A 25,890-nucleotide genomic window follows, 5' to 3' on the forward strand; every position below is an offset into this window, starting at 1 on the left:
GATGGAAACTTAGCTAGTGAAATGTTTTCCTTTAAACCCATCCAGTGTCTCTTTACAAGTCTGTTTAGGGTGAAGATAAACCTTCATCCCAGTCTCAGATCTCTGGCAGACTCAAACAGGTTTTCCTTAAGCACTGACCACTATTTAGTGCTATCTAACTTTCCTTCAATCCTGACCAGTTTTCCTGTCCCCACAGCTTGATGCTGCACCACTATGTGTCACTGTGAGAATGGTTTTCTTGGGGTGGTGGGAAGTGTTGGGTTTGCACCACACCTTGTATTTCCCAAGATGGTAAAAAAGTTCAATTTTTGCCTCATCTGACCAGAGATCCTTTTTCCATGTGTTTAAGGAGTCTGCCATGTGCTGCTGGGCAAATTCCAAACACGTTTTCTTATTTTTTTGTTTTTAGAGCAGATCTCCACCTCTCCAGGGTCTCCTCAACCTGCTCCCTACTATCGCTACAGATCACAATGTCATCAGCAAACATTATAGTCCATGGAGACTCCTGTCTAATCTTGTCTGTCAACCTGTCCATCACCATTGCAAAGAAGAAAGGGCTCAGAGCCGATCCCTGATGTAATCTCACCTCCACCTTGAATGCATCCGTCACTCCTACCACAGACCTCACCACTGTCACACTTCCCTCGTTCATATCCTGTACAACTCTTACGTACTTCTCTGTCACTCCAGACTTCCTCATACAATACCACAGCTCCTATCAAGACACCCTGTCATATGCTTTCTCCAGGTCCACAAAGACACAATACAACTCCTTTGGCCTTCTCTATACTTCTCCATCAACATCCTCAGAGCAAACATCACATCTGTGGTGCTCTTTCTTGGCATGAAACCATCCTGCTGCTCACTAATCATCACCTCCCTTCTTAACTGAGGTTCCACTACTCTCTCCCATAACTTCATGCTGTGGCTCCTCAATTTTATCCCCTGTAGTTACTACAGTTCTGAACATCCCCCTTATTCTTAAATATCGGCACCAGTACACTTCTCCACTCCTTAGCCATCCTCTCACTTTCCAACATTCCATTAAACAGTCTGGTTAAAAACTCCACTGCCATCTCTCCTAAACACCTCCATGCTTCCACAGGTATGTCATCTGGACCAACGGCTTTTCCATTTTTCATCCTCTTCATAGCTGTCCTTACTTCCTCCTTGCTAATCCGTTGCACTTCCTGATTCACAATCTCCACTTCATCCAACCTTCTCTCTCTAATTCTCTTCATTCATGAGCCTCACAAAGTACTCTATCCATCTTCTCAACACACTCTCCTCACTTGTGAGTACGTTTCCATCTTTATACTTTATCACCCTAACCTGCTGCACATCTTTCCCAACTCAGTCCCTCTGTAGCCCACAGGTCCTTTTCTACCTCCTTAGAGTCCAACCTCTCATACAACTCATCATACGCCTTTTCTTTAGTCTTTGCCACCTCTCTCTTTACCTTGTGCCATATCTCCTTGTACTCTTGTCTACTTTCTGCATATCTCTGACTATTCCACTTCTTCTTTGCTATCCTCTTCCTCTGTATACTCTCCTGTATTTTCTCATTCCAACACCAGGTTTCCTTTTCCTCCTTCCTCTTTCCAGATGTCATGCCAAGCACTCTTCTTGCTGTCACCCTTACTACATCTTCTGTAGTTTCCAAAATGTCTGGTAACTCTTCACTGCCACCCAATGCCTGTCTCACCTCCTCCCTAAACTCAACCTTGCAGTCTTCCTTTTTTCAACTTCCACCATTTGATCCTTGGCTCTGCCCTCACTCTCTTCCTCTTCTTGATCTCCAACGTCATCCTACAGACCACCATCCTATGTTGCTTAACTACACTTTCCCCTGCCACCACTTTGCAGTCTTCAATTTCCTTCAGATTGACTCTTCTGCATAGGATGTAATCTACCTGGGTGCATCTTCCTCCACTTTTGTATATCACCCTATGTTCATCCCTCTTTATAAAATACATATTCACCACAGCCATGTCCATCCTTTTGACAAAATCCACTATCCTCTGACCTTCTTCATTCCTCTCCTTGACACCATACCTACCCATCACCTCCTCGTCTTCTCTGTTCCCTTCACCAACATGTCCATTGAAAGCTGCTCCAATCACCACTTTCTGTCCCTTGAGTACACTGTTCATCACTTCATCCAACTCACTCCAAAAATCTACCTTCTCATCCATCGCACACCCAATTTGCGGGGCATATGCACTAACAACATTCATCATCACACCTCCAATTTCCAGCTTCATAATCATCACTCTGTCTGACACTCTTTTCACCTCCCAAACACTCTTGACATACTGTTCCTTCAGAATAACTCCTAACCCATTTCTACTCCCATCCACACCATGATAGAACAATTTGAATCCACCTCCAATCCAATCCATCTGGCCTTACTCCCCTTCCATTTAGTCTCTTCACATACAATATATCAACCTTCCTTCTCTCCATCATATCTGCTAACTCTCTCCCCTTACCAGTCATACCGCCAACATTCAAAGTTCTTACCCTCAGTTCCGCTCTCTTTACCTTCCTCCTCTCCTCCTGCATCCGGACACGTCTCCCCCCTCTTCTTCAGCCAACAGTAGCCCAATTTCCGCCAGCACCCTGTTGGTTAACAGTACTGGTGGCAGTTGTTGTTAACCCGGGGCTCGACCGATCTGGTATGGAAATTTGTATTGTTGTCCGCATATTGATTTGGCAAAATTTTACACTGGATGCCCTTCCTGATGTAACCCTCCCCATTTATCCAGGCTTGGGACCGCCATGAAGAAACACACTGGTTTGTGTATCCCCTGTGGCTGGGTTAGATTTGGTACCAACCAACAAGATTCCTGTTTTATCAGGATTAAGTCATAAAATAGTTGTCACCCAATGACTGATTTCCTGAATGCAACTGGTGAAGATATTGCAGTAATTGCAGTCATTTTAATTCTTGATTATAATGTGAGAAAACAGGACAAACACCGATGAGGGTGAATAATTTTGCAAAGCGCGGTAACTGCCCACTTTAATCTGGCTCCCATGTGGATCAGTGTGCCTTGAGATGGACTGGTGCCCAATTCACGACTGGTTCCTGCCTTTCATATAATACTGCAGAAGTGAGCTTTGACATGCTGGCATTGTAAAACTGAATTAATTTGATAGATAGGACACTGAAATGCTTATTCAATGTCCAGGGGGATTCTGTTTCAGTGACTCAGCAGCAGAAAGAACAGAATTAGATAATAAAACAAAAGTTTATTTTCCAGTCATTGTGTTGATCTGAAAGTATTACACCCACAGAAAATCTATACTAGAAGACCTTAAGAGCCAGATACTGAGCTCACGTAAATCATTCTGATGTCCCCAGGCAAACAATGTCCTGGCAAAACTATAGCAACTGATGACTGTGGTGCTAATCAGGTCCCAGTAAATCACCCGGTTGTAACCGTCATTGTGACAGAGAATATAAGAAAGTAATATGACAAAACAGAAGTACGTGCTGCAAGCAAATCTTAATTTCATACAGTAGTCGACATGAAATCTGCTGAAGCCAAATGGTATGTTATTTTGTAAAAGTGTATGCCTGCTAAGAAATACCTGTGCCTTCGTTGAGATATGCTAGATTACAGACTGGGATAATAATATGGTGAACATTTTTCTTGCATGCTGTACATAAAAGATGAGCTATCCTTTAAAAGAAGTAAACAGCCCATAGAGGAGAGAGAACAAGCTGTAGTTGTCAGTAATGTGCTGCAAGACAAACTCTTCCCATAATTTGACATTCAAATAGTTTTCCGAAGAGCACAATTTTAAATTCTTCCCTTCAGCACTGGCATAAAATTTAAAATCTTCTCTCATTCGACTAGACTAAGGTAGAGTTGTCTGTCTCTGTGATGGGAACTGAATTAAATAAGAAGAATAAAAGCTGCTCCAATAAATTAGACACTTACATTTTTTTAAATGTAAAAGCTGACTGAAAGGCCAAAAATACTCAGCTTTCTTCAATAGTTGTTTAACTTGCATTGGTAATGACTAATGTGTCATATAACAGTTTTCAGATAATGAAGGCGAAGGTTATGAGGTCAGGTAATTCTACTCAATATTCATGGTGCCAGAGAGTGGTGATGTGCGGAGCCTGCGTCTGGAGACACTTGGAGTGAATTTTGGTTTAAAATCGGGTGGGAATATTGGACGGCTCACTGAGTGTCACATTTCTAAACCAATCCAACACCTCATGAAGACAGAGTCTGAGTACGGGTGGGGATTTAAACAGTAAAGAGTGACATCGCACTTGCTAACCTGGTCTGAAACAAAGCAAGCCTGTGAGGTCACGATGGATTAACCTTCTATGGCTGAAAAAGTCTCCTTAAGAGACCCTTGTTAAACCTATAAATGTGTGTCATGAGTACCAAGGACACATTATATACAGTGCATCCGGAAAGTATTCACAGCGCATCACTTTTTCCACATTTTGTTATGTTACAGCCTTATTCCAAAATGGATTCAATTCATTTTTTTCCTTAGAATTCTACACACAACACCCCATAATGACGACATGAAAAAAGTTTACTTGAGGTTTTTGCAAACTTATTAAAAATAAACAATTGAGAAATCCCATGTACATAAGTATTCACAGCCTTTGCTATGAAGCTCAAAATTGAGCTCAGGTGCATCCTGTTTCCCCTGATCATCCTTGAGATGTTTCTGCAGCTTCACTGGAGTCCATCTGTGGTAAATTCAGTTGACTGGACATGATTTGGAAAGGCACACACCTGTCTATATAAGGTCCCACAGTTGACAGTTCATGTCAGAGCACAAATCAAGCATAAAGTCAAAGGAATTGTCTGTAGACCTCCGAGACAGGTTTGTCTCGAGGCACATATCTGGGGAAGGTTACAGAAAAATTTCTGCTGCTTTGAAGGTCCCAATGAGCACAGTGGCCTCCATCATCTGTAAGTGGAAGAAGTTCGAAACCACCAGGACTCTTCCTAGAGCTGGCCGGCCATCTAAACTGAACGATCTGGGGAGAAGGGCCTTAGTCAGGGAGGTGACCAAGAACCCGATGGTCACTCTGTCAGAGCTCCAGAGGTCCTCTGTGGAGAGAGGAGAACCTTCCAGAAGGACAACCATCTCTGCAGCAATTCACCAATCAGGCCTGTATGGTAGAGTGGCCAGACGGAAGCCACTCCTTAGTAAAAGGCACATGGCAGCCCGCCTGGAGTTTGCCAAAAGGCACCTGAAGGACTCTCAGACCATGAGAAAGAAAATTCTCTGGTCTGATGAGACAAAGATTGAACTCTTTGGTGTGAATGCCAGGCGTCATGTTTGGAGGAAACCAGGCCAATACCATCCCTACAGTGAAGCATGGTGGTGGCAGCATCATGCTGTGGGGATGTTTTTCAGCGGCAGGAACTGGGAGACTAGTCAGGATAAAGGGAAAGATGACTGCAGCAATGTACAGAGACATCCTGGATGAAAACCTGCTCCAGAGCGCTCTTGACCTCAGACTGGAGCGATGGTTCATCTTTCAGCAGGACAACGACCCTAAGCACACAGCCAAGATATCAAAGGAGTGGCTTCAGGACAACTCTGTGAATGTCCTTGAGTGGCCCAGCCAGAGCCCAGACTTGAATCTGATTGAACATCTCTGGAGAGATCTTAAAATGGCTGTGCACTGACGCTTCCCATCGAACCTGATGGAGCTTGAGAGGTGCTGCAAAGAGGAATGGGCGAAACTGGCCAAGGATAGGTGTGCCAAGCTTGTGGCATCATATTCAAAAAGACTTGAGGCTGGAATTGCTGCCAAAGGTGCATCGACAAAGTATTGAGCAAAGGCTGTGAATACTTATGGACATGGGATTTCTCAGTTTTTTTATTTTTAATAAATATGCAAAAACCTCAAGTAAACTTTTTTCATGTTGTTATTATTGGGTGTTGTGTGTAGAATTCTGAGGAAAAAAATGAATTTAATCCATTTTGGAATAAGGCTGTAACATAACAAAATGTGGAAAAAGTGATGCGCTGGGAATACTTTCCGGATGCACTGTATGTTAGAAATAAACACAACCTAAATAAAAACACTCAGTAAGACTAAATTATAATGTCAGCATTTAAAGACATCCCTGGGCTAGTGGTGAAAGTGAACAACACACTGCTGATGGCCTTGTGTGCTCTCCGTCACTCACAGTTACAATGATACAGTCCGAGACAATGTGAGGTTAAAAAATTGTCTTGTCGGTTATGCTTGTGAAATCGATGAAGTTAAGAACGTGCTTTCAAGCTACGCAGTGTGCTGTCACATCCAGCAATCACAGATGAAAATTAACAAAGAGCCATGGGAGGTGAAGATTTCTATAGTCAATAAACCCAAAACAGTAAATGTGCCTAACGACCCTGACATCAGCAGAAGCATGAATGAGGCTGCGCAAGATTTATCTTCTGACTGCACGTCTAAATGAATAAGTACCATAAGTTAACATTACTGTCTAATTGGAAGTGCCAAACATGCCATACCAGAATACAGTCACAGTGCTTTAACACGTAGCATATGCATGCACACCGCAATGCTTCCCTATGCACTATTTGTTGCTATTTTGCCATGTAGTGATGCGATATTCAAAATGACAGTTCTTCTTCTTCTTCTTCTTTTCCCACTTCTATGTGGGGTTGATGTACTTATCCAAATAGTTTGGTCCTGCACCTCCTCCTTCAGATCTTCTTCTACTTTATCCATCCACCTATGCGTCAGACTTCCTCTCTTTCTACCTTTTGGTACTTCCATTCTCATCCCTCCTTTGGCTACATTTTCATTGTCTCTCCTCACCACATGTCCATAACACTTCAACGAACTTTCCTGTACTTTCTTAGATGTCTCTCCCGTTTTTGTTGTACTTTTGATTGTCTCACTTCTTATTCTGTCCTTTTGGTAACTCCACATATCCATCTCCACATTCTCATTTCTACCACATCCACTTCTTCTTCTGCGAACCTTTTACTGTTCATGTCTCAGCTCCACACATCGTTGCTGAGGTTACGACTGCCTTACAAGCCTGACCTTTAACCTTCACCTTAATTCTCTGATCACATAATACTCCTGATACCTTCTTCTAATCATTTCATTCACACTGCACTCTGTGGTTTATGTCTGTATCCAATTCTCCATCTTTGTCTACCACTGACACTAGACATTTAAACTTCTCCACTTTTTACAATAGCTCTTCCTGCAGGCTAACTTCTGAATCCTGATCAACATTAAACCTCAGTTATTCTGTCTTCTTCTTCCTCTTTATCTTCAATTCTCTGTCTTCTAAAGCCCTTCTTCATTCTTTCAGCTTCCTCTCCACTTCCTCTATTCTGGTGCAACACAACACAATGTCTTCAACACAAAAAGCCCTGCATCAGGGGGATTGGTCTTTTATCCCATGACTAAGCACCTCCATAGCCAGATCAATGAGGTGAGGACTTCAACAAATCCCTGGTGCAGACCTACTCTTCCTGAGATCTTGTCTGTTACCCCAACACTGCTTTTAACCCAAGTCTGCACTCTCTCACACATTTCCCTGGACAATCTTTACATTCTTCTCTGGTCCTCCTTTCTCTCTCATGTTCCTCCAGACCTCCTGATGTGGCACTGCATCAGAAGCCTTCTCCAAATCAATAAACTACATATGCAAACCTTTCTGTTTTTCTCAGTGCTTCTCTATGAGCTGTCTTCCTGCCATAAAACCAAACTGCTCCTCCCCTATGATGGTCTCTTCCCTAAATCTTCTCTCTACAACTCTTTCCCAAATTTTCATTTTGTGTGACAACAGCTTTTTTCATCTATATACAGGGTGAGTGAAAATTATGTTAACATTTGAATGGCGGAAACAATTTATTCCCAAAACATACTTCATATGTGCAAGATGATTTACAGGAATGTCTCAACCTGTTCGCCATCGTGTTCAACACACAAAAACCAACAAACAACAGTATCACTTAAAGGCCGGACACACATTTCGCAGGGAATAGATGACACCACAGTCCGTATTCTGTCCTTCAGGTCATTGACATCATGAACTTTCCTGCCATCCACGTGCTCCTTCACCATACCCCATAACCAGAAATAGCAGGGTGTCAAATCAGGGGAGTGTGGAGGCCATGATAATGGTCCACCATGATCTGTCCATCAACCTGGAAAGGTGTGGTTGAGATAAAAATGATCCATTAGTTTAACGCAATTTTGACTCACCCTATATTTCACATTCCTGAATGTCACCAGGAAGACAAACCAGCCCAACCTGGTGCCGGTCCCAGGCCCAGATAAATAGAGTGGGTTAGTGTCAGGAAGGCCACCTGGCTGTAAAACCTATCCAAAAGCTTAATGATGGAATAAATCCAATCAGCTTCGGAAACAATCAAAATGACAGTAAGATATACAGTATGCATGAATCATTAAGCTTAAGGTACTGATCTCTTGAATTGATACCAGCCATTTTAACTTTGCATTTTCTCTCAATGTCAAGTCTTTTATTTACTTTGTTTTTCTCTCCTCATTTTTTTCAATAGTTTGTGATGTCACGCAACCCCGTCGCGCTACACGTCCTGCTTCAACACATCCATCAGCCGTAGAAAACTCATCACCGCAACAACGTGTTCGCTCAAAGCTCCCTGCGCAGTGAGTCCGCCAGCCGGGGACTGATCGCCGATCCGGGGGCTAATTTAATTCAGCCAATGACCTGACTCACATTCACTTTGTCCCATCTATTCCAGGACGATCCGTTCCCAGTCACGGGACCGACCTGACAAGGAGGATTATCAGTACCTGAACTGAAGGAGGTAGCCGAGGTGGAATGACTAATGAAGTCACTGCTTGCTTGCTGTGTTTGTGTGCCATAGAGTGGCAGCTCCCGCTTCAATAAATACGCTTGCTGTTCCTGTTTGAAGGTTGTTAATAAAGCTGATCGTTCCGAAGTCTGAGTCTCAGCCACATGTTTTGGGGTGTAAGGCAGTGACTCACGCGTCACAAGTTATCTTATATTGTAGCTCGTGAGTCGCTGTCTTGCACCCCAAGGACAAGACTGAGACTCAGTACTTTAGCAAAACCAGCAGGAACAGCAAGATTATTTATTGTAGCGGGTTCTACCACTCTCCTATACACAGACACAGTAATCGGGCAGGGTCGTGGCCAGGTTAATGGCCAAGTAATACTTTCCCCTGCATTTATAATGTTCCTTGCATCACCTGTTGACAACAGGCGCTTACAACGCAACCTCAGTCGGCTTGTAGTTGCTTCTGTGGCGCTATATTTCAGCGGTTGCCTTGGAAAGAGATAAGCAGCCTTCCACAGATGCGGCAGTCGAGCTTCAGTGTGTCATTCCATTGGGTTGGGTTTGGGGGCGAGGGTCCCAAAAGAGTTCGGAAACTTCATAATATAAAAAACAAAAGAAAAATATCCAGGGCAACCAGGAGTGTCTATGCATCCGTTTACTGAACACTGACTAAATCTATAAGTTAACAGCACTAACCTCGATGCTGTATAAAACCTAAATATTCTACAGTGACTATTTAAATTTAATTGCAGGGGGCCCTTGTCACTATGCTTCGGTTTGCCCGGCCTAACCCTGCCAAAGACCGAGCACAGCCAAGTCCTATCAATTACACTTTTAATTCTATACAAAAGAATATGGTGTGAGGGTCTGATTAACCAACATCTATCCTCTCCCATCTGTTAGTATACTAACATACTGTAAATAAAGCCAAATAATCCAGATTCAAAATATATTATGAACAAAGAACTTTAACAGAAACAAAAATGCAAGCAAGCATTTTGGTGTAATGGTCAAGGACTTTGGACCTTTAGGTCCTGTGGTTGTGAGTTCAACTCCCACTGCTGATACTTCTGTAACCATGTGCAAATCACTTTACCTACCTGTGCTCCAAACAGAAGAAACAATTGCATATCAAATGTTATAAGTCAACTTGAACAAAGATATCACTAAAATGTTATACACTGTTTTTGCCTTAACTGCAGAATACACTTGCATACAAAATTATCTAAAAGCATAAAACAATGTCACTATCTGAATATACACGGGTGTCCCGGAATGTTCGTATAAGAAAGAAATGTTGTCTTGGAAAGAGAAGTTCAGCAGAATAAATTGTATAAATACAAATGTCAACTTCAAGTTGAGGGACTGGAACATTCCTACCAGGTGCTCCAATCCACTGGATCATTTAGCTGTGGAGTGTCCAAAGTACGGTTCTTCTCTATGACATGGTGAGGAAATCTCCATTGATCTTCATGGTCTGCAGCACAGGAAGGTGAACACACTGCAGGCCATTAACTGCTGATTTTGAGCCCCTTTGGGAATCCACAGCAGTGGACATAGTGGTGGCTCTCTGGCTAAAGGATCAGGACTGGTTACTCGAAGGCTGCCAGTCCAAATCCTGTCATTGACAGAAGGCATGCTACTCCATTAGGCCCTTAACCTGAAATTGCTCCAGGGGTGCTGTACAAATAACTGACCCTGTGCTCTGACCCCAACACACTGTATACCTCTGCAGTGTACATTGGGGTATGCGAAAAGTGACAAATTATTAGTACAAGAAGTTGTATATGATGAATACAGTAAATTATCTATTATTATTATTATACCCTGTTGTCACATTGGGTCTGAAATCAATCTTCAGGAAGTTATTTTCCTTTTCTGGAGTTACCACAAACATGTCACTTTGCCATTCCTCAAAGTCACAGAAGGTTACAGAATAGGTACTGACTCTTAACCTTCCAATACAGGGGTCCTCAATCACAGTCCTGGAGGGCCGCAGTGGCTGCAGGTTTTTGTTCTAACTCTGTTGCTTAATTAGAAATCAATTTTTTTCCAATAATTTAATTTCATGGCTTGTTAGTGCTTTAACTCTACTATGTCAGGTAATTCTCATATCCTAGATTTTCTTCCCCTTTCTAAGGATATCATCCAAATAATTTGAAGGCTAAAATGGAGGAGTAATTCTCAGTGCTTCACTTTTTTCTCTTCACTTTCCATCCAAGTATTTAATTAAACCCAGTAGTACATGATACATACATACAGGTGGAAATGGTAACAAGCTAAATGGAGAACTGCTGGTCTCTTTTGTCATTTGCATGTTATTGCTAATTAGCAGCAATTAAAAACTGAGAATACAGCTGTTTAAGACTAAAATAAGCTATAAGGGTTCAAAATCTTAACGAGTGAGACAACTAAAGTGAAGCAAAAATGTTACTTGAGCAATAAGTGCTTCTTATTAAGCAACAGGGTTGGAGCAAAAACCTGCAGCCACTGCGGCCCTCCAGGACCGTGATTGAGGACCCCTGTTCCAATACAAATCCAATACAGTGATTTCCCCATAAGAAATAATGGAAACTCAGATGATTCATTCCATCATCTATTACCCAACCCGCTATATCCTAACTACAGGGTCACGTCCTTCGGATGAGACATAAAATCAAGCTCCTGACTGTCTGTGGTCATTAAAGATCCCTCGGCATTCTTTGTAAAAAAGTGGAGTGCATCCCAATGTCCAGACTACATTAACTTATTTGGCTGATGCCTTTATCCAAGGTGACTTACAATGTTTATGATACAACTGATTACATTTCTTTGTTTTCCAATTGGTGCACAAGCAGGTCGAGTAACTCACTTGTGGTCACACAGTGGTGTCAGTAGCAAGATTTGAACCCACTACCTCAGGGTTTAAAGTCCAAAGCCTTAACCACTACACCACCCTGCCTGCACACCTCTAAACTGCCCACTTCAGCCTAGTTATCCTAGTTATCCCCTGTCCCTCACCACTTCACCACCTAATAGCAAATGTGTGGTGAGTGCACTGGCACGCATCTTCGAGGTGAATGCTTCATATTATGAATCATATTGTGAATTTACCTTGGGATTAATAAAGTATCTATCTATCTATCTATCTATCTATCTATCTATCTATCTATCTATCTATCTATCTATCTATCTATCTATCTATCTATCTATCTATCTATCTATCTATCTATCTATCTATCTATGGTGGTTGAACTGGCTCCCCACTCACTAAAGCGCTTTGAGTAGTGAGAAAAAGTGCTATATAAATGTAAAAGAAGTATTGTTGTTCTTTATGCATTGAACCTAAGGGGGCTGGACCCCTCTTCGTACAGAAACTGTGGCTGCCTGCGGCCTACGTAAGGGCCTTGGATGAGACCTGTGCTGAGGCGTCAGCTCCTGTACGTGTTGTTTGGCTCCTCTTTGTGATTTTTTCTTGAAGATTTGAGCAACTTTTCAGTTAGAATATTGCTTTTTCATACTTTGCGCTCATTTTTGGTTTTAGTAGAAGCATTTCAGATGTTAGGTATGTTCTCTTTTTTGTATTTAGTTTTTGATTTCTATTTAAACCTCTTCCTTGTGTTTGGTTTCTGATGCATTTTTGCAAATAAACTTTAAAACCTTAAGAAATATCACTTTGTTCTTTGCACTAGAGGTTTTTATATGGTTCCCATATACCACTTTGAGATTTATTGGCATCTGCCATTTTGATATAATATTTGACTTCAAGGGCATAAAACCACATCAGGTGTTTTCTGTGAGGTTTGCTTGAAGATGGTACCAGTTGTGAACGTGTGTTGAATGATCAACCAGTAGGCCTCAGTTTGGGCACCAAATAACAGAACAGGTGCTTTCAATCTCCGACTTGAACCTGTTCCTGATCTGGCATAGCCTAGACCTATCAACTGTACTGTTAATTCTATGAAAACAAATACAGTACATGAAATACTCTTACAACTAAATAAAAATCTGTGGTGGGTTGGCGCTCTGCCTGATATCTGTTCCTGCCTTGCGCCCTGTGCTGGCTGGGATTGGCTCCAGCAGACCCCCCCCTTGACCCTGTGTTAGGATATAGCGGGTTGGGAAATGACTGACTTACTGACTAAATAAAAATATGCCTAGAAATCTGTGCTGCTGTTTGAAATAAAAAAAAATAATTTACAAATATATTTAAATTAGAAAAGCTCTTACCATGAACAGATGATAAAATCAGAAGTATTCGAAATTTCAGACATCTGTGGGAAAAAAGATAAAATACACATCACCTCACTGTGCTGCACAAAAACACAAGTACTCCAACGAAATGGCTATGTCTAAACGAGAGATGAAAGAATGACACATTAAAATATAAAAACGTTACACAGATGTTTTGATAGGTTGGTTGAACTGCAGATGTTGTCCCGTCATTAGTAACTTGGCAGACTGTTACAATTTCATATAGTTTTTAACACTAGGGACAACAATTAATTTCCCCATCATGAAACCCAGTCAGTCTGACAGTTTTACAGAGCATTAACAGAGAATGGAAGACTGATGAAAATTATAACCAAGTCAAACATGTTGTTGAATCCAAACCGATGACCAAAAAACTGCCACGTGACTGATTGCTTGGTTAACAGGTGTGCCAATGAGAAGGAATGTCCCAAGAATCGACATTACAGTATCAAGTCGATAGCAAAGTTCTGAAAATGTAACGGTATCAGTAGTATCGAGTGAAAGTCGGTACTGCGTGTAGATGAATTACACAAGAAGGCACAATGATATGTGACAAAAGCATGAGTGTAAACTACATATGAAAATGGCTGACAGTGGTGATTCATCAACATGAGTCAAGAAAAACGGAAATGCTTTGCGTTTGAGGCAGGAGAATTTCAACATGCGATTGATTGCAAGGTTTGTGTTTTATTATTTAAAAAATAGGCCAAAAAACACATACTGTACAGGCTTTTGTTATTGTCACTTTGATGCCAATACTGAGGTACTTCAGAACTAGATATGTGTCTGCTTTCAGAATGCAATCATTTAGGGCCCATGATTTTCGCAATGAGTAAAATATGGACGGAATTGTGGAATTAACGCCTAAAAATGGATTTTAAATTTTAAAGACTGAAGGGGTGACTGTTACAAAACTTCTCTATAAATTAAACGATTGAATAATCTGTAGTGTTCAAGTATCTCTGGGTCTTGTTCACGAGTGAGGGAAGAATGGAGCGTGAGATCGACAGGCGGATCGGTGCGGCATCCGCAGTAATGCGGGCTCTGCATCGGTCTGTCGTGGTGAAAAAGGAGCTGAGCCATAAGGCAAAGCTCTCAATTTACCAGTCAATCTATGTTCCTACCCTCACCTATGGTCATGAGCTATGGGTAGTGACCGAAAGAACGAGATCGCGAATACAAGCGGCCGAAATGAGTTTCCTCCGCAGGGTGTCTGGGCTTTCCCTTAAAGATAGGGTGAGAAGCTCAGTCATCCGGGAGTGGCTCAGAGTAGAGCCGCTGCTCCTCCGCATCGAGAGGAGTCAGATGAGGTGGCTCGGGCATCTGATCAGGATGCCTCTTGGACGCCTCCCTGATGAGGTGTTCCGGGCACGTCTAACCGGGAGGAGGCCCCGGGGAAGACCCAGGACACACTGGAGGAACTATGTCTCCCGGAAGAGCTAGAAGAAGTGGCCAGGGAGAGGGAAGTCTGGGCATCTCTGCTCAAGCTGCTGCCCCCGCGACCTGACCTTGGATAAGCGGAAGACAATGGATGGATGAATGGATGGATGGATGGATGGATAATCTGTAGTTCTATCATTCAGATACTATTTTGTAGTTTGTTGTTTTTGAAGCGAACACAATTCTTTGTATAAATCCAGTCGTGCCTCTATCTGTTTATACGCGTGTTTCTTGTATGTTTTCTCATTAAAGGCATGCAAATTAGCTCACTGCACGAGACACAAGTGTCGAAACAAGCACGATCAGATACCCTAACTACGTTGAAAAAACAAAAAAACACGAGCTTAACTGCAAAACCTTTGCACAACAATATCCCGGTGACTTTTACGAACCTGGACAACAAATTTTCTGCAAGTTTTGCCAGCATACCATAGAATAGACACGAAAAGATACTTGCAATGACCACTTCAAATGTAAAGGAGCAGAGGTTGGATGGTGTTGAAGGCGCTAGAGAAGTCTAGAAACATAATTCTTACAGCACCACTGCCTCTGTCCAAGTGAGAGAGGGATCGGTGTAGCATATAGATGATGGCATCTTCCGCTCCCACCTTCTCCTGATATGCAAACTGCAGAGGGTCAAGGGCATGTTGAACCTGTGGCCTAAGGTGGTGAAGCAGCAGCCTCTCCATGGTCTTCATTACATGTGATGTCAGAGCAACAGGCCGAAAGTCATTCAGCTCAATAGAACGTGATACCTTTGGGACTGGGGTGATACAAGATGTTTTCCAAAGCCTCGGGACTCTCCCCTGTTCCAGGCTCAGGTTGAAGATGCGCTGTAGTGTATCAGCAATGGGCTGGAGGAGGAGTATAGGGACCTAATCAATGACTTTGTTAAATGGTGCGACTCAAACCACCTACACCTGAACACCAGCAAAACCAAGGAGCTGGTGGTGGATTTTAGGAGGCCCAGACCCCTCATAGACCCAGTGATCATCAAAGGTGACTGTGTGCAGATGGTGCAGAACTATAAATATCTGGGAGTGCAGCTGGATGATAAATTAGACTGGACTGCCAATACTGATGCACTGTGCAAGAAAGGACAGAGCCGGTTATACTACCTTAGAAGGCTGGCGTCCTTCAACATCTGCAATAAGATGCTGCAGATGTTCTATCAGACAGTTGTGGTGAGCGCCCTCTTCTACACAGTGGTGTGCTGGGGAGGCAGCATTAAGAGGAAAGACGCCTCACGTCTGGACAAACTGGTGAGGAAGGCAGGCTCTATTGTTGGCATGGAGCTGGACAGTTTAACATCTGTGGCAGAGCGAAGGGCGCTCAGCAGGCTCCTATCAATTATGGAGAATCCACTGCATCCATTAAACAGGATCATCTCCAGACAGAGGAGCAGCTTCAGCGACAGACTGCTGTCACCGTCCTGCTCCACAGACAGATTGAGGAGATCGTTCCTCCCCCAAACTATGCGACTCTTTAATTCCACCGGGGGGGGGGTAAACGTTAATATTTAACATTATACATAGTTATTGTCTGTTTTTTTTTCACCTGTATTATTATCATTCTTTAATTTAATATTATTTATTGTATCAGTATGCTGCTGCTGAAGAATGTGAATTTCCCATTGGATCGATCGATCGATCTATCTATCTATCTAAACCACTGATAGCTGAGACCACACACTTCTCAACATAGTGATAGGCGAGTACATATTTGGCTGTATGGTAATTCTTTTAAGTAGGCAGTTCTAATTGTACATGCTGTATTTAATGTGAATCATTTAACAGATTAAATTACACAGGTATTTAACCGGTAGGGTGGCACGGTAGCGCAGTGTAAGCGCTGCTGCCTCGCAGTTAGGACACCCGGGTTTGCTTCCCGGATCCTCCCTGCGTGCAGTTTGCATGTTCTCCCCGTGTCTGCATGGGTTTTCTCCCACAGTCCAAAGACATGCAGGTTAGGTGCATTAACAATTCTAAATTGTCCCTATTGTGTGCTGTGTGTGTGTGTGCCCTACAGTGGGCTGGCGCTCTGCCCGGGGATTGGTTCCTGCCTTGTAGCCTGTGCTGGCTGGGATTGGTTCATGTCCTATTCAGAAGCGCGTTGTAGGCGCCTGCGCCTTTCGTACTTTCCCGCGCCTTCCGTACTATCTTTGTGGACCTGTGGGGCCTCCGTAGCCTCTTCCGTTTAACTCTGGGCTGCAGCGCAGAATCCTGTTTTTTGTGTGGCTGTGTCGTTAGTCGTTAGCTATGGGTGTGTTGTTGCTTCATTTCTCATTCACGTTAGTTGAGCTCTTTCGTTTTTGGGCCGTGACTCCTTCGTTCGCGGTGGACAAGTCTTCGCTTGCGGTTTATGAGACGTGCGCTGTAGGCGCCTGCGCAGTATGTCTCATGGTCCCATCGCCGTGTACCTGCATCCATGCCTTCCGGTTTACCATTCTCGGTTAATAATATGGATTGTTTTAAGATATGCAGTAGATGAAGCTACAGATGTAATGATGCACGTTTTCAATCTGTACACATTTCTGGTTTAAGAATCGTTAGATATAACTTACACTAGCCAACCCGTGGCGTAGCATACGCCGCATAATTATTTATTGATGGGTGAACACTTCCTGAATGACACAGTTGTCCAAATGAGGTGGGTTTGAGGATACGACTATAATTGAATGAAAAGATGGAACTCTGGAGAGAGAGCAACATACAATTGTCCGTGACTGAAAACTGGTTTTGGCAGATACTGTCTTATCTTTTCGAAAGTTTGTCCCTGCGCCTTATTAATTGTCATTCTGAAGGCCAATCTAACAGGAAATTGTCTGCGTGTAAAAGTAAAAGGCAAATTTGAACCTGATGGGGTCAGGCAAATCCGGGGAATATGGACAGTTTGTAAGGTAGCAGCTGCGATTGTTTTACACTCCAGTACATTGCGGTGAATGCTGAGAATAGTCAGTCTAGTGCCTTTACAGAGACTTCTTGCTGGCATGAGGTTTCTGAGAAGCATGATGACTGAACCAATTTTAAGTTTGACTTTATGCAGAGGCATGTCAGTGGGAGTAATTGCTGCCCGGCGGGTCATGGGAATAATGCCGCTGGATCGCCAGTCGGCATCATTTATGGTCGGAACTACAACGGTATGTGCTCTTCTTCGAGCACTCCGACTTTAATTCTTGATTAATTAAAACATTCTTGGCAAATGCTTTCGCTCTCGCATGAACTGTTGGCTCTGATGTGCATGTGCCATGGTTGGCTGCTTAGTGAATTGTTGGTGGACGGGGCTCTGTGAGTTGGCAGGCGTGGCTCAGTCTTGCATGCGTCTTGCTTGCCAAGGACTTAGTGAATTATATATATAGATAATTACAAGCACAGGTACTGAAGACCAGTACTTTTTGGCAGATGTTATGTTTATGGACAGCTGTAACTTTTGCACCTTTTCACAGACAGCAGCACTTCAGTCCCTTCACAACAACCAGCTTTATCTTAATGACATTTTAGCAGTGGTTACAGACAATACATCATACTCTCTGAAAGCAGACCAGGAAGTTTTAAAAGGGGTTATGCCTAACAGTGTGCATTCAACCTGCTTGTGTCATGTCATCAGTTTGGTGGGAGAGACCTGGAGGAGGAGGAGGAGGAGGAGGAGGAGGAGGAGGAGGAGGAGGAGGAGGAGGTTAGGTGCAGGCACTGACCCACCACATGACAAATCAACTCAGGATTCCAGATTAAGACCCGAGTGCAGCTTTGCAATTGGTGACACCTCAGCACCACACTAGTTCAGATGGAGTGGAACAGTGTGAGGTTTTTTTATGGTGGCTGGAGTGCCAATTCTGCCACCAACCCCCATGTTTTTCCCTGCAGGTTAAGAGTGACCTGGCAGCACTAGAAATACTTCAGTGAGGCTGCATCACTAGTGATGTGGGTAAAGTGTGCCACCTTCAAGAAGCCTGCCAGGAAAGGGAGATGGGCAACTATCTTGTCACTGAAAGAGATTGTGCCGACTAAGGCATACCCCCTGGCTTGAATCAGTAGGGTACCACACTGAACATATTCCCCTCTACAAAGAGTTCTTTCTGACCGAGAACACATCAGCCCAGGCTGTAACAAATATCCTAGATGCAAAAAATGAAGTTCACCTTCATCCATGAAGGATGCATCAAACTAATAACAGCTCTTACAATTCTGGAGGGCACTCACTGTCCTAATGCAGTCTCGGCATACAGCATCATGGAGGATCTGGGCTCCTACCTGATGGATGGGACTGCAAAATAAGGTTCAGTTGTGCCAGTGTGCTGTTTCATTAAAAGGAATATAAAGTGCCATTTCATTATTGTTGGTTTTGTTGTACATGTTACTACTTTCTTACAGTAAAAAAAAAAGTCCACAAAATCTAACACAAGGAAAAATAAAACAGTGAAAACCAAAAAAAAAAAAAAATTGTGAAAAAATAAAATGGATTTCATAGGGCCCTGTGTGAGTTATCAGATGAGAGTCTCAAGAAATTGTAAGAGACACAAAATGTCAGGATTAATGACTTTTTAATTACTGTGTCCTGTACAGCACCCCAATAAAAAAAAGAACAGAGGCTTTGCATTCATTCTGCAGTTGTATCGAGCATGTCTACAGATATCCAGTCCAAGCACTGGTTTATACAATTCCAGTTAACAGGAGAAATCTTGAATGCCCACACTGTTAATGCATTCAGGGCTGTGCACACTGGAAGTACAAACAATATTATAATGTTTCAGACAAAGTAACTACTTGGCTAGTCTATATCTGTGATAAAATGAGCTGCTCCATTTGTTATTACCAAAATAAAATGTATTTAGTGCTTTGAAGCACAAAGCACTGAGATTCTAACAGTTAACACAATGGCCAAAATGGTAAACTTCATTGCTAAATATGAACATACAAAAAACAAACAAATGACACAAACTAATGTTCATTAGTATAAACTCTAAAATGCAACAAATGTAGTAAAAACACATAATATACCGTATGTCATATATTTGAAAAGAATCTTGACAAATCTTATGGAGTCTACGAGTTACCCTGCAGGTCATAAACACATAAGAGCACAAGAAATTTAACAAACAAGAGGAGACCATTCAATCTGTACGTTGCTCGTTTGTTTAGCTAATTACTAAGCTGTCTCGATATCTCATCCAGATACTTCGTAAAGGTTGTCAAAGTTTCTTCTTCATCTTCATGTCTCAGTAGATTGTTCCAGATTCCCACAACATCTATATATATAAAATTCTTTTCGCGCTTGAAACGGAAATTACGTATGACCATGTGATATGGAAATTACGTATGAAACGGATATTACGTATGACAACACAATATGGAAATTACCTATGACCACAGAACATATAATCCATATTACTAAACGAGAATGGTAAACCGGATATGGACGCAGGGACCTGCCCGTGGACGCAAAAGACATACTGCGCAAGTGCCACACAAAGCCCCCCCCAGAGTGAAACGGGAGAGACTACGCACGTGCGCAGGCGCCACACAAAGCCCCTCCCCACCCCCCAAGAGCAAAACGGGAGAGACTACAAACCGTCAGAGTAGGAAACAAAGTAAAACGTCATAAAGAGGTTAAAGAACAGGGACAAACACATGGAGAGCAGGTTACAGAACAAAGCCCCCCTGCCCAGAGTAAAACGAGAAAGACTACGAACCATCTGACATGCTGCAAGCAGGATAAAGCGAGGTCAGAAATAAAACACAGAGTAGGAAACAAAGTCAAACTTCATAAAGGGATTAAAGAACGGGGACGAACACATGGAGAGCGGGTTACAGATGATGAAAACTGGAATGCAACAGCTTCAAAAAAACCTAGGCACGAAACACATGCACACCGAGATACAGAATATAAAGGCAGAAACAACGACAGTTAAACGTCCACACCACACAGCGGAGGAAGGCACGGTAAAGTACAAAAGGCAAAGGCGCCTACACAGAATGGTAAAAACCGACATTATACGGAAGGCACAGGCGTCGCCGCCATATTGTGAGTGGCACTAATGCGTGGTGAAAGCGCAGGAGGAGACATAGTAAAACAAGAGGAGTCAACGCCCCGCCCCAGAGTGAAATGGGACACACTACGGAGTCCACAAAGGTTCAAACATCAAACCTGAGATGGTACGTACACGAGTCTGAAACCGCGGAAGCAAAACTGTCTCGGCTCCAAAACCAAACAGCTCAACAACTAACACAGCTTTGACACCGAGCCCGCGTGGACAGATCTAATGAACATGGACGCCTACAACGTGCGTCTCAAACTGCGTAGGCAAAGCAAGCACGGATTCAACACGACACATCTCGAGTGACCGAGATACAAACACGCGCCTGCCTGGATATAATTAATGAATGCAGACGCCTACAACGTGCGTCTGAAATGCCGCAAACCAGGCGGGCACCGCTCCAAAAAGAAAGAGCTCGATTAAACGAGATTCAAAGTGAAACGGGAAACACTACAGAGTCCGCAGTGCTCCACAATGCACCGCATAATAGTTCGGAAAGAGCTTCATAGTAACAGTGGGGACACCTAGAGTGACACAGGCGAACGCTCCATATTAAACATACGTCATCCTCACACGTCCAAACTATACAGCATACATAAATCACATTACAGTGATGCATTATTAACAGTACGATAAACATCACAGTATCGCAAATAAATGAAAATTATTAGTCGAAAAAGGGAAAATATATTCACCACGGACCAGGTGTCATTGAAACAAAAGCAGAATAAAGCGAGATCAGAAATGAAAGACAGAGTAGAAAGCAAAGTAAAACGTCATAAACAGGTTAAACGAGGGGGCCAAACACATGGACAGCAGGTTACAGATAATGAAGACCGGAATTCAAAAGCTTCAAAAACAAAAGCTCGACTGACTGAGATACAAACTGAAACGGGAAACACTACGGGGTCCGCAGTAGTCCATAATGCACCGCACAATAGTACTGACGGAGCTCCGTATTAACAGTGGGGGGCCCAGAGTGACACGAGCGAACACTCCGTATTAAACGTGCGTCATCCTCACACGTGGCTGCCCAGCGGGCGCGGGTTCAAAACGCCGGGGGTAGGCGAGCGAAGCGAGCAGGGGGCAGAGCCCCCTTGTACAGGAACTAATCACTTCGTTTGTGGACGTCATTTTTATATCGTCTTTACGAATTGTTATTATTTGTGTGGGCCCCGCATCGCCCTCTCCCACCCCTCCTGTCTGGAGTACAGCGCTGAGCTGTCCACTGCCAGCAGCGTTCTGACAGAGAAGTTTTATTTATTCGTCTACGTGACTGTTGCTGAAACTGCCACATTGTAACTTTTTTTTAGTTGGCAGTACTTGATAGTAGAAGAGATGAGGAAAACAGTTTTGCGTCTTTCTACTTTTTAACTGCGCCGAGCTGTAAGCAATGTGAAGACGAGACCACCTTCAGCTGTGAGGGGTCGTGAGAACAAAGTGGACGCTGGGAGGCGCGGAATGTCGGGCTGCTCCGCCGGTTCGAGAGCTTCACAGTTTCGTCCTCTCTTCTCGCACTGTTTGTGACACTTCAAGTGCCCCGTCGGCTCCTGGGAGAGTGGAAATCTTTGGGAATGAGTGTAATTAGCGCCATCGAAGCACGACTCTGTTTGTAAATTATCCTGCATGACTACTTACTGTCCCTGTCACTTAAGGTGAGTTTGGGTCACTAAAACCCCACAACATTCAAGGTTGCTTTTCTGATTAATTATTTTAACAAGTAAATTACAGGCATGCAGTGCAAGGTTGTCAGGCAAAAATTTGGACGATCACATAGAAAATGTAATTTCTATACCACAGCAGTCGTGTAGCGCCTTTCACAAGTGATCTACTACCGAGAGATGATCCAAATACATTTCAGCTGCTGTTAGTACAGCTTACCTGTTGTGTTATAGCGCCTTTAAAATGTAGTTTACCCGAAACCACTACAGTGGTGCTCAATGTATCTTTACTTCTTAAAATGTTAATGTTTTACTGTTTAAAATGTTAATGTTTTACTGTTTAATAACTTATAGACAACATTTTATTTTTTTCCCTTGCACTCAGTGAGCGAAGCCACTGGGTAATCAACTAGTATTGAATACAGAAGGCCTTCCTAGTTTGGTCCTAATTGCTGTTCCCCTTAGTCTCCACTGATTTCCCCCCACCCCCAAGTACAGGATCCACCATTAAGTAGAAAGTTATACTGGTTCTGCTTTAAGAAAGTCTTTGAGGATTATGAAGATCTGGATGAGGTCCACACGCAGAAAAAACAGGTTTACACAGCACAAAATGTCCTTATGTCCTGGGATGTTCTCCTCTGCACAGCTTCAAGTGCTGTTATGTCTATTTTGTAGTGTGTTGGGCAGAACTGCACGTAATACCCAGATGTGGTCTAGCTAGTGCATTATATAGTCTGAGCATAACGTAAGGTGATGAGAATGTTTCAGATAAACCCCTAAAGACTCCATTTATAAATGAGACACGTTCGCATTGTGGCGAGGGTCTGTTACTTCGCATGTAACATAAATTTCATCAGCAGTCATGGTGCGTGGAACCTTACATCAGCGACTGCGTGCCTCCTAAATTTCGTGATCTTGCAGTCCTGTGAGAGTGAAATGTCCTCACAGGTGGCGCAGTGGTAGCTGCTTTGCAGTAAGGAGACTGTGGAAGATTGTGGGTTCGCTTCCCGGTTCCTCCCTGTGTGGATAGCGCTTTGAGTACTGAGAAAAGCGATATATAAATGTAATGAATTATTATTATTATTATTAAATGCATATGCGCTAGACACAAAACCTGAGCTCATTCGAGGAACAGCTGTGTGAAGTGATTTGTGGCTACCTGCTCCTGTACAATCCAACATTAAAACCTCACAGAGTGTGCCAAATGTTCACAAATCTGGGGCGAGAAATCACCCAGACCTTAGACAAAGATGAAAGGCTGTGCAGGGAAAAATGGAAATATTTGTGAGATCAATATGTAAAGGCAAAGAAGAAACTTCAGGGGATTTTGTGTCATGCGCTGAACACTTTAACTATAAGGAGATATGTAATACACATCCAATAAGTATAAGCCGGTCTTAAATCCTTTTCAGAGGTTTCTTCCTGAGCTTAGCATCTCCCATCTTCTATTTATAATTGATATTCCTTTTGCTCATGCGCAGCGCTTTGCCCTTTTCTACATTAAACTCCCAAGCCCAAATAAATGGGGAAGGCTACATCAGGAAGGGCATCCGGTGTAAAATTTTGCCAAATCAATATGCTTGTAACAATACAAAATTTCCATACCAGATCGGTCGAGCCCCGGATTAACAATGTCCGCCACCAGTACTGTTAGTCAAAAGGGTGCTGGCGGAAATTGGGCTACTGTTGGCCAAAGAAGAGGGGGGAGACATGTCCGGACGCAGGAGGAAAGGAGGAAGGTAAAGAGAGCAGAACTGAGGGTAGGAACTTTGAATGTTGGCAGTATGACTGGTAAGGGGAGAGAGTTAGCAGATATGATGGAGAGAAGGAAGGTTGATATATTGTGCGTGAAGAGACTAAATGGAAGGGGAGTAAGGCCAGGTGGATTGGATTGGAGGTGGATTCAAATTGTTTTATCATGGTGTGGATGGAAGGAGAAATGGAGTAGGAGTTATTCTGAAGGAAAAGTATGTCAAGAGTGTTTTGGAGGTGAAAAGAGTGTCAGGCAGAGTAATGATTATGAAGCTGGAAATTGGAGGTGTGATGATGAATGTTGTTAGTGCATATGCACCGCAAGTTGGGTGTGCAATGGATGAGAAAGAAGATTTTTGGAGTGAGTTGGATGAAGTGATGAACAGTGTACTCAAGAGACAGAAAGTGGTGATTGGAGCAGATTTCAATGGACATGTTGGTGAAGGGAACAGAGGAGATGAGTAGGTGATGGGTAAGTATGGTGTCAAGGAGAGGAATGAAGAAGGTCAGAGAATTGTGGATTTTGCCAAAAGGATGGACGTGGCTGTGGTGAATACATATTTTAAGATGAGGGATGAACATAGGGTGATGTACAAAAGTGGAGGAAGATGCACCTAGGTAGATTACATTCTATGCAGAAGAGTTGATCTGAAGGAGATTGAAGACTGCAAAGTGGTGGCAGGGGAAAGTGTAGTTAAGCAGCATAGGATGGTGGTCTGTAGGATGATGTTGGAGATCAAGAAGAGGAAGAGAGTGAGGGCAGAGCCAAGGATCAAATGGTGGAAGTTGAAAAAGAAAGACTGCAATGTTGAGTTTAGGAAGGAGGTGAGACAGGCACTGGGTGGCAGTGAAGAGTTGCCAGATAGTTGGGAAACTACAGCAGAAGTAGTAAAGGTGACAGCAAGAAAGGTGCTTGGCGTGACATCTGGAAAGAGGAAAAGGAAGCCTGGTTGTGGAATGGGAAAGTACAGGAGAGTATACAGAGGAAGAGGATGGCAAAGAAGAAGTGGGATAGTCAGAAAGATGCAGAAAGTAGACAAGAGTACAAGGAGATAACGTGTAAGGTGAAGAGTGAGGTGGCGAAGGCTAAAGAAAAAGCGTATGATGAGTTGTATGAGAGGTTGGACACTAAGGAGGGAGAAAAGGACCGGTGGGCTACAGAGTGGGACCGAGCTGGGAAAGATTTGCAGCAGGTTAGGGCGATAAAGAATAAAGATAGAAACGTACTCACAAGCGAGGAAGAGTACATTGAGAGGCTGATGAATGAAGAGAACAAGAGAGAGAAGAGGTTGGATGATGTGGACATAGTGAATCAGGAAGTGCAATGGATTAGCAAGTAGGAAGTAAGGATGCTATGAAGAGGGTGAAGAATGGAAGGTCCGTTGGTCCAGATGACATACCTATGGAAGGATGAAGATGTTTAGGAGAGATGGCAGTGGGGTTTTTAACCAGATTGTTTAATGGACTCTTGGAAAGTGAGAGGATACCTGAGGAGTGGAGAAGAAGTGTACTGGTGCTGATATTTAAGAATAAGGGGGATGTGCAGGACTGCAGTAACTACAGGGGGATAAAATCGATGAGCCACAGCATGAAGTTATGGGAAAGAGTAGTGGAAGATCAGTTAAGAAGGGAGGTGACGATTAGTGAGCAGCAGGATGGTTTCATGCCAAGAAAGAGCACCACAGATGTGATGTTTGCTCTGAGGATGTTGATAGAGAAGTTTAGAGAAGGCCAGAAGGAGTTGCATTTTGTCTTTGTGGACCTTGAGAAAGCATATGACAGGGTGAGGAGAGAGGAGTTGTGGTATTGTTTGAGGAAGTCGGGAGTGGCAGAGAAGTATGTAAGAGTTGTACAGCACATGTACGAGGGAAGTATGACCGTGGTGATGTCTGTGGTAGGAGTGACACATGCATTCAACGTGGAGGTGGGATTACATCAGGGATCGTCTCTGAGCCCTTTC

General features: G+C 43.1%; 2 protein-coding genes across 4 annotated transcripts in view; one reads left to right on the plus strand and one right to left on the minus strand.

Annotated features, from left to right (window-relative positions):
* LOC114641152 (uncharacterized) overlaps positions 1-25,890 on the plus strand; it is a 513,154-nt gene that overhangs the window by 345,492 nt on the left and 141,772 nt on the right. The window lies entirely within an intron of this gene.
* The window catches only part of LOC114641156 (V-set domain-containing T-cell activation inhibitor 1-like), a 74,605-nt gene that overhangs the window by 30,575 nt on the left and 18,140 nt on the right, over positions 1-25,890 (minus strand). For both annotated transcript variants that reach the window (XR_007934669.1, XM_028790266.2), the window contains exon 2: positions 13,020-13,063. Coding sequence is in view for 1 of the 2 variants with exons in the window: in XM_028790266.2 (XP_028646099.2) it covers positions 13,020-13,063 (44 nt within the window). In the remaining variant the exon portion in view is untranslated. The remainder of the gene's footprint in view (positions 1-13,019; positions 13,064-25,890) is intronic.

The sequence above is a fragment of the Erpetoichthys calabaricus genome, chromosome 4 (assembly GCF_900747795.2).
Source record: "Erpetoichthys calabaricus chromosome 4, fErpCal1.3, whole genome shotgun sequence".
Taxonomy (NCBI): Eukaryota; Metazoa; Chordata; class Cladistia; order Polypteriformes; family Polypteridae; genus Erpetoichthys; species Erpetoichthys calabaricus.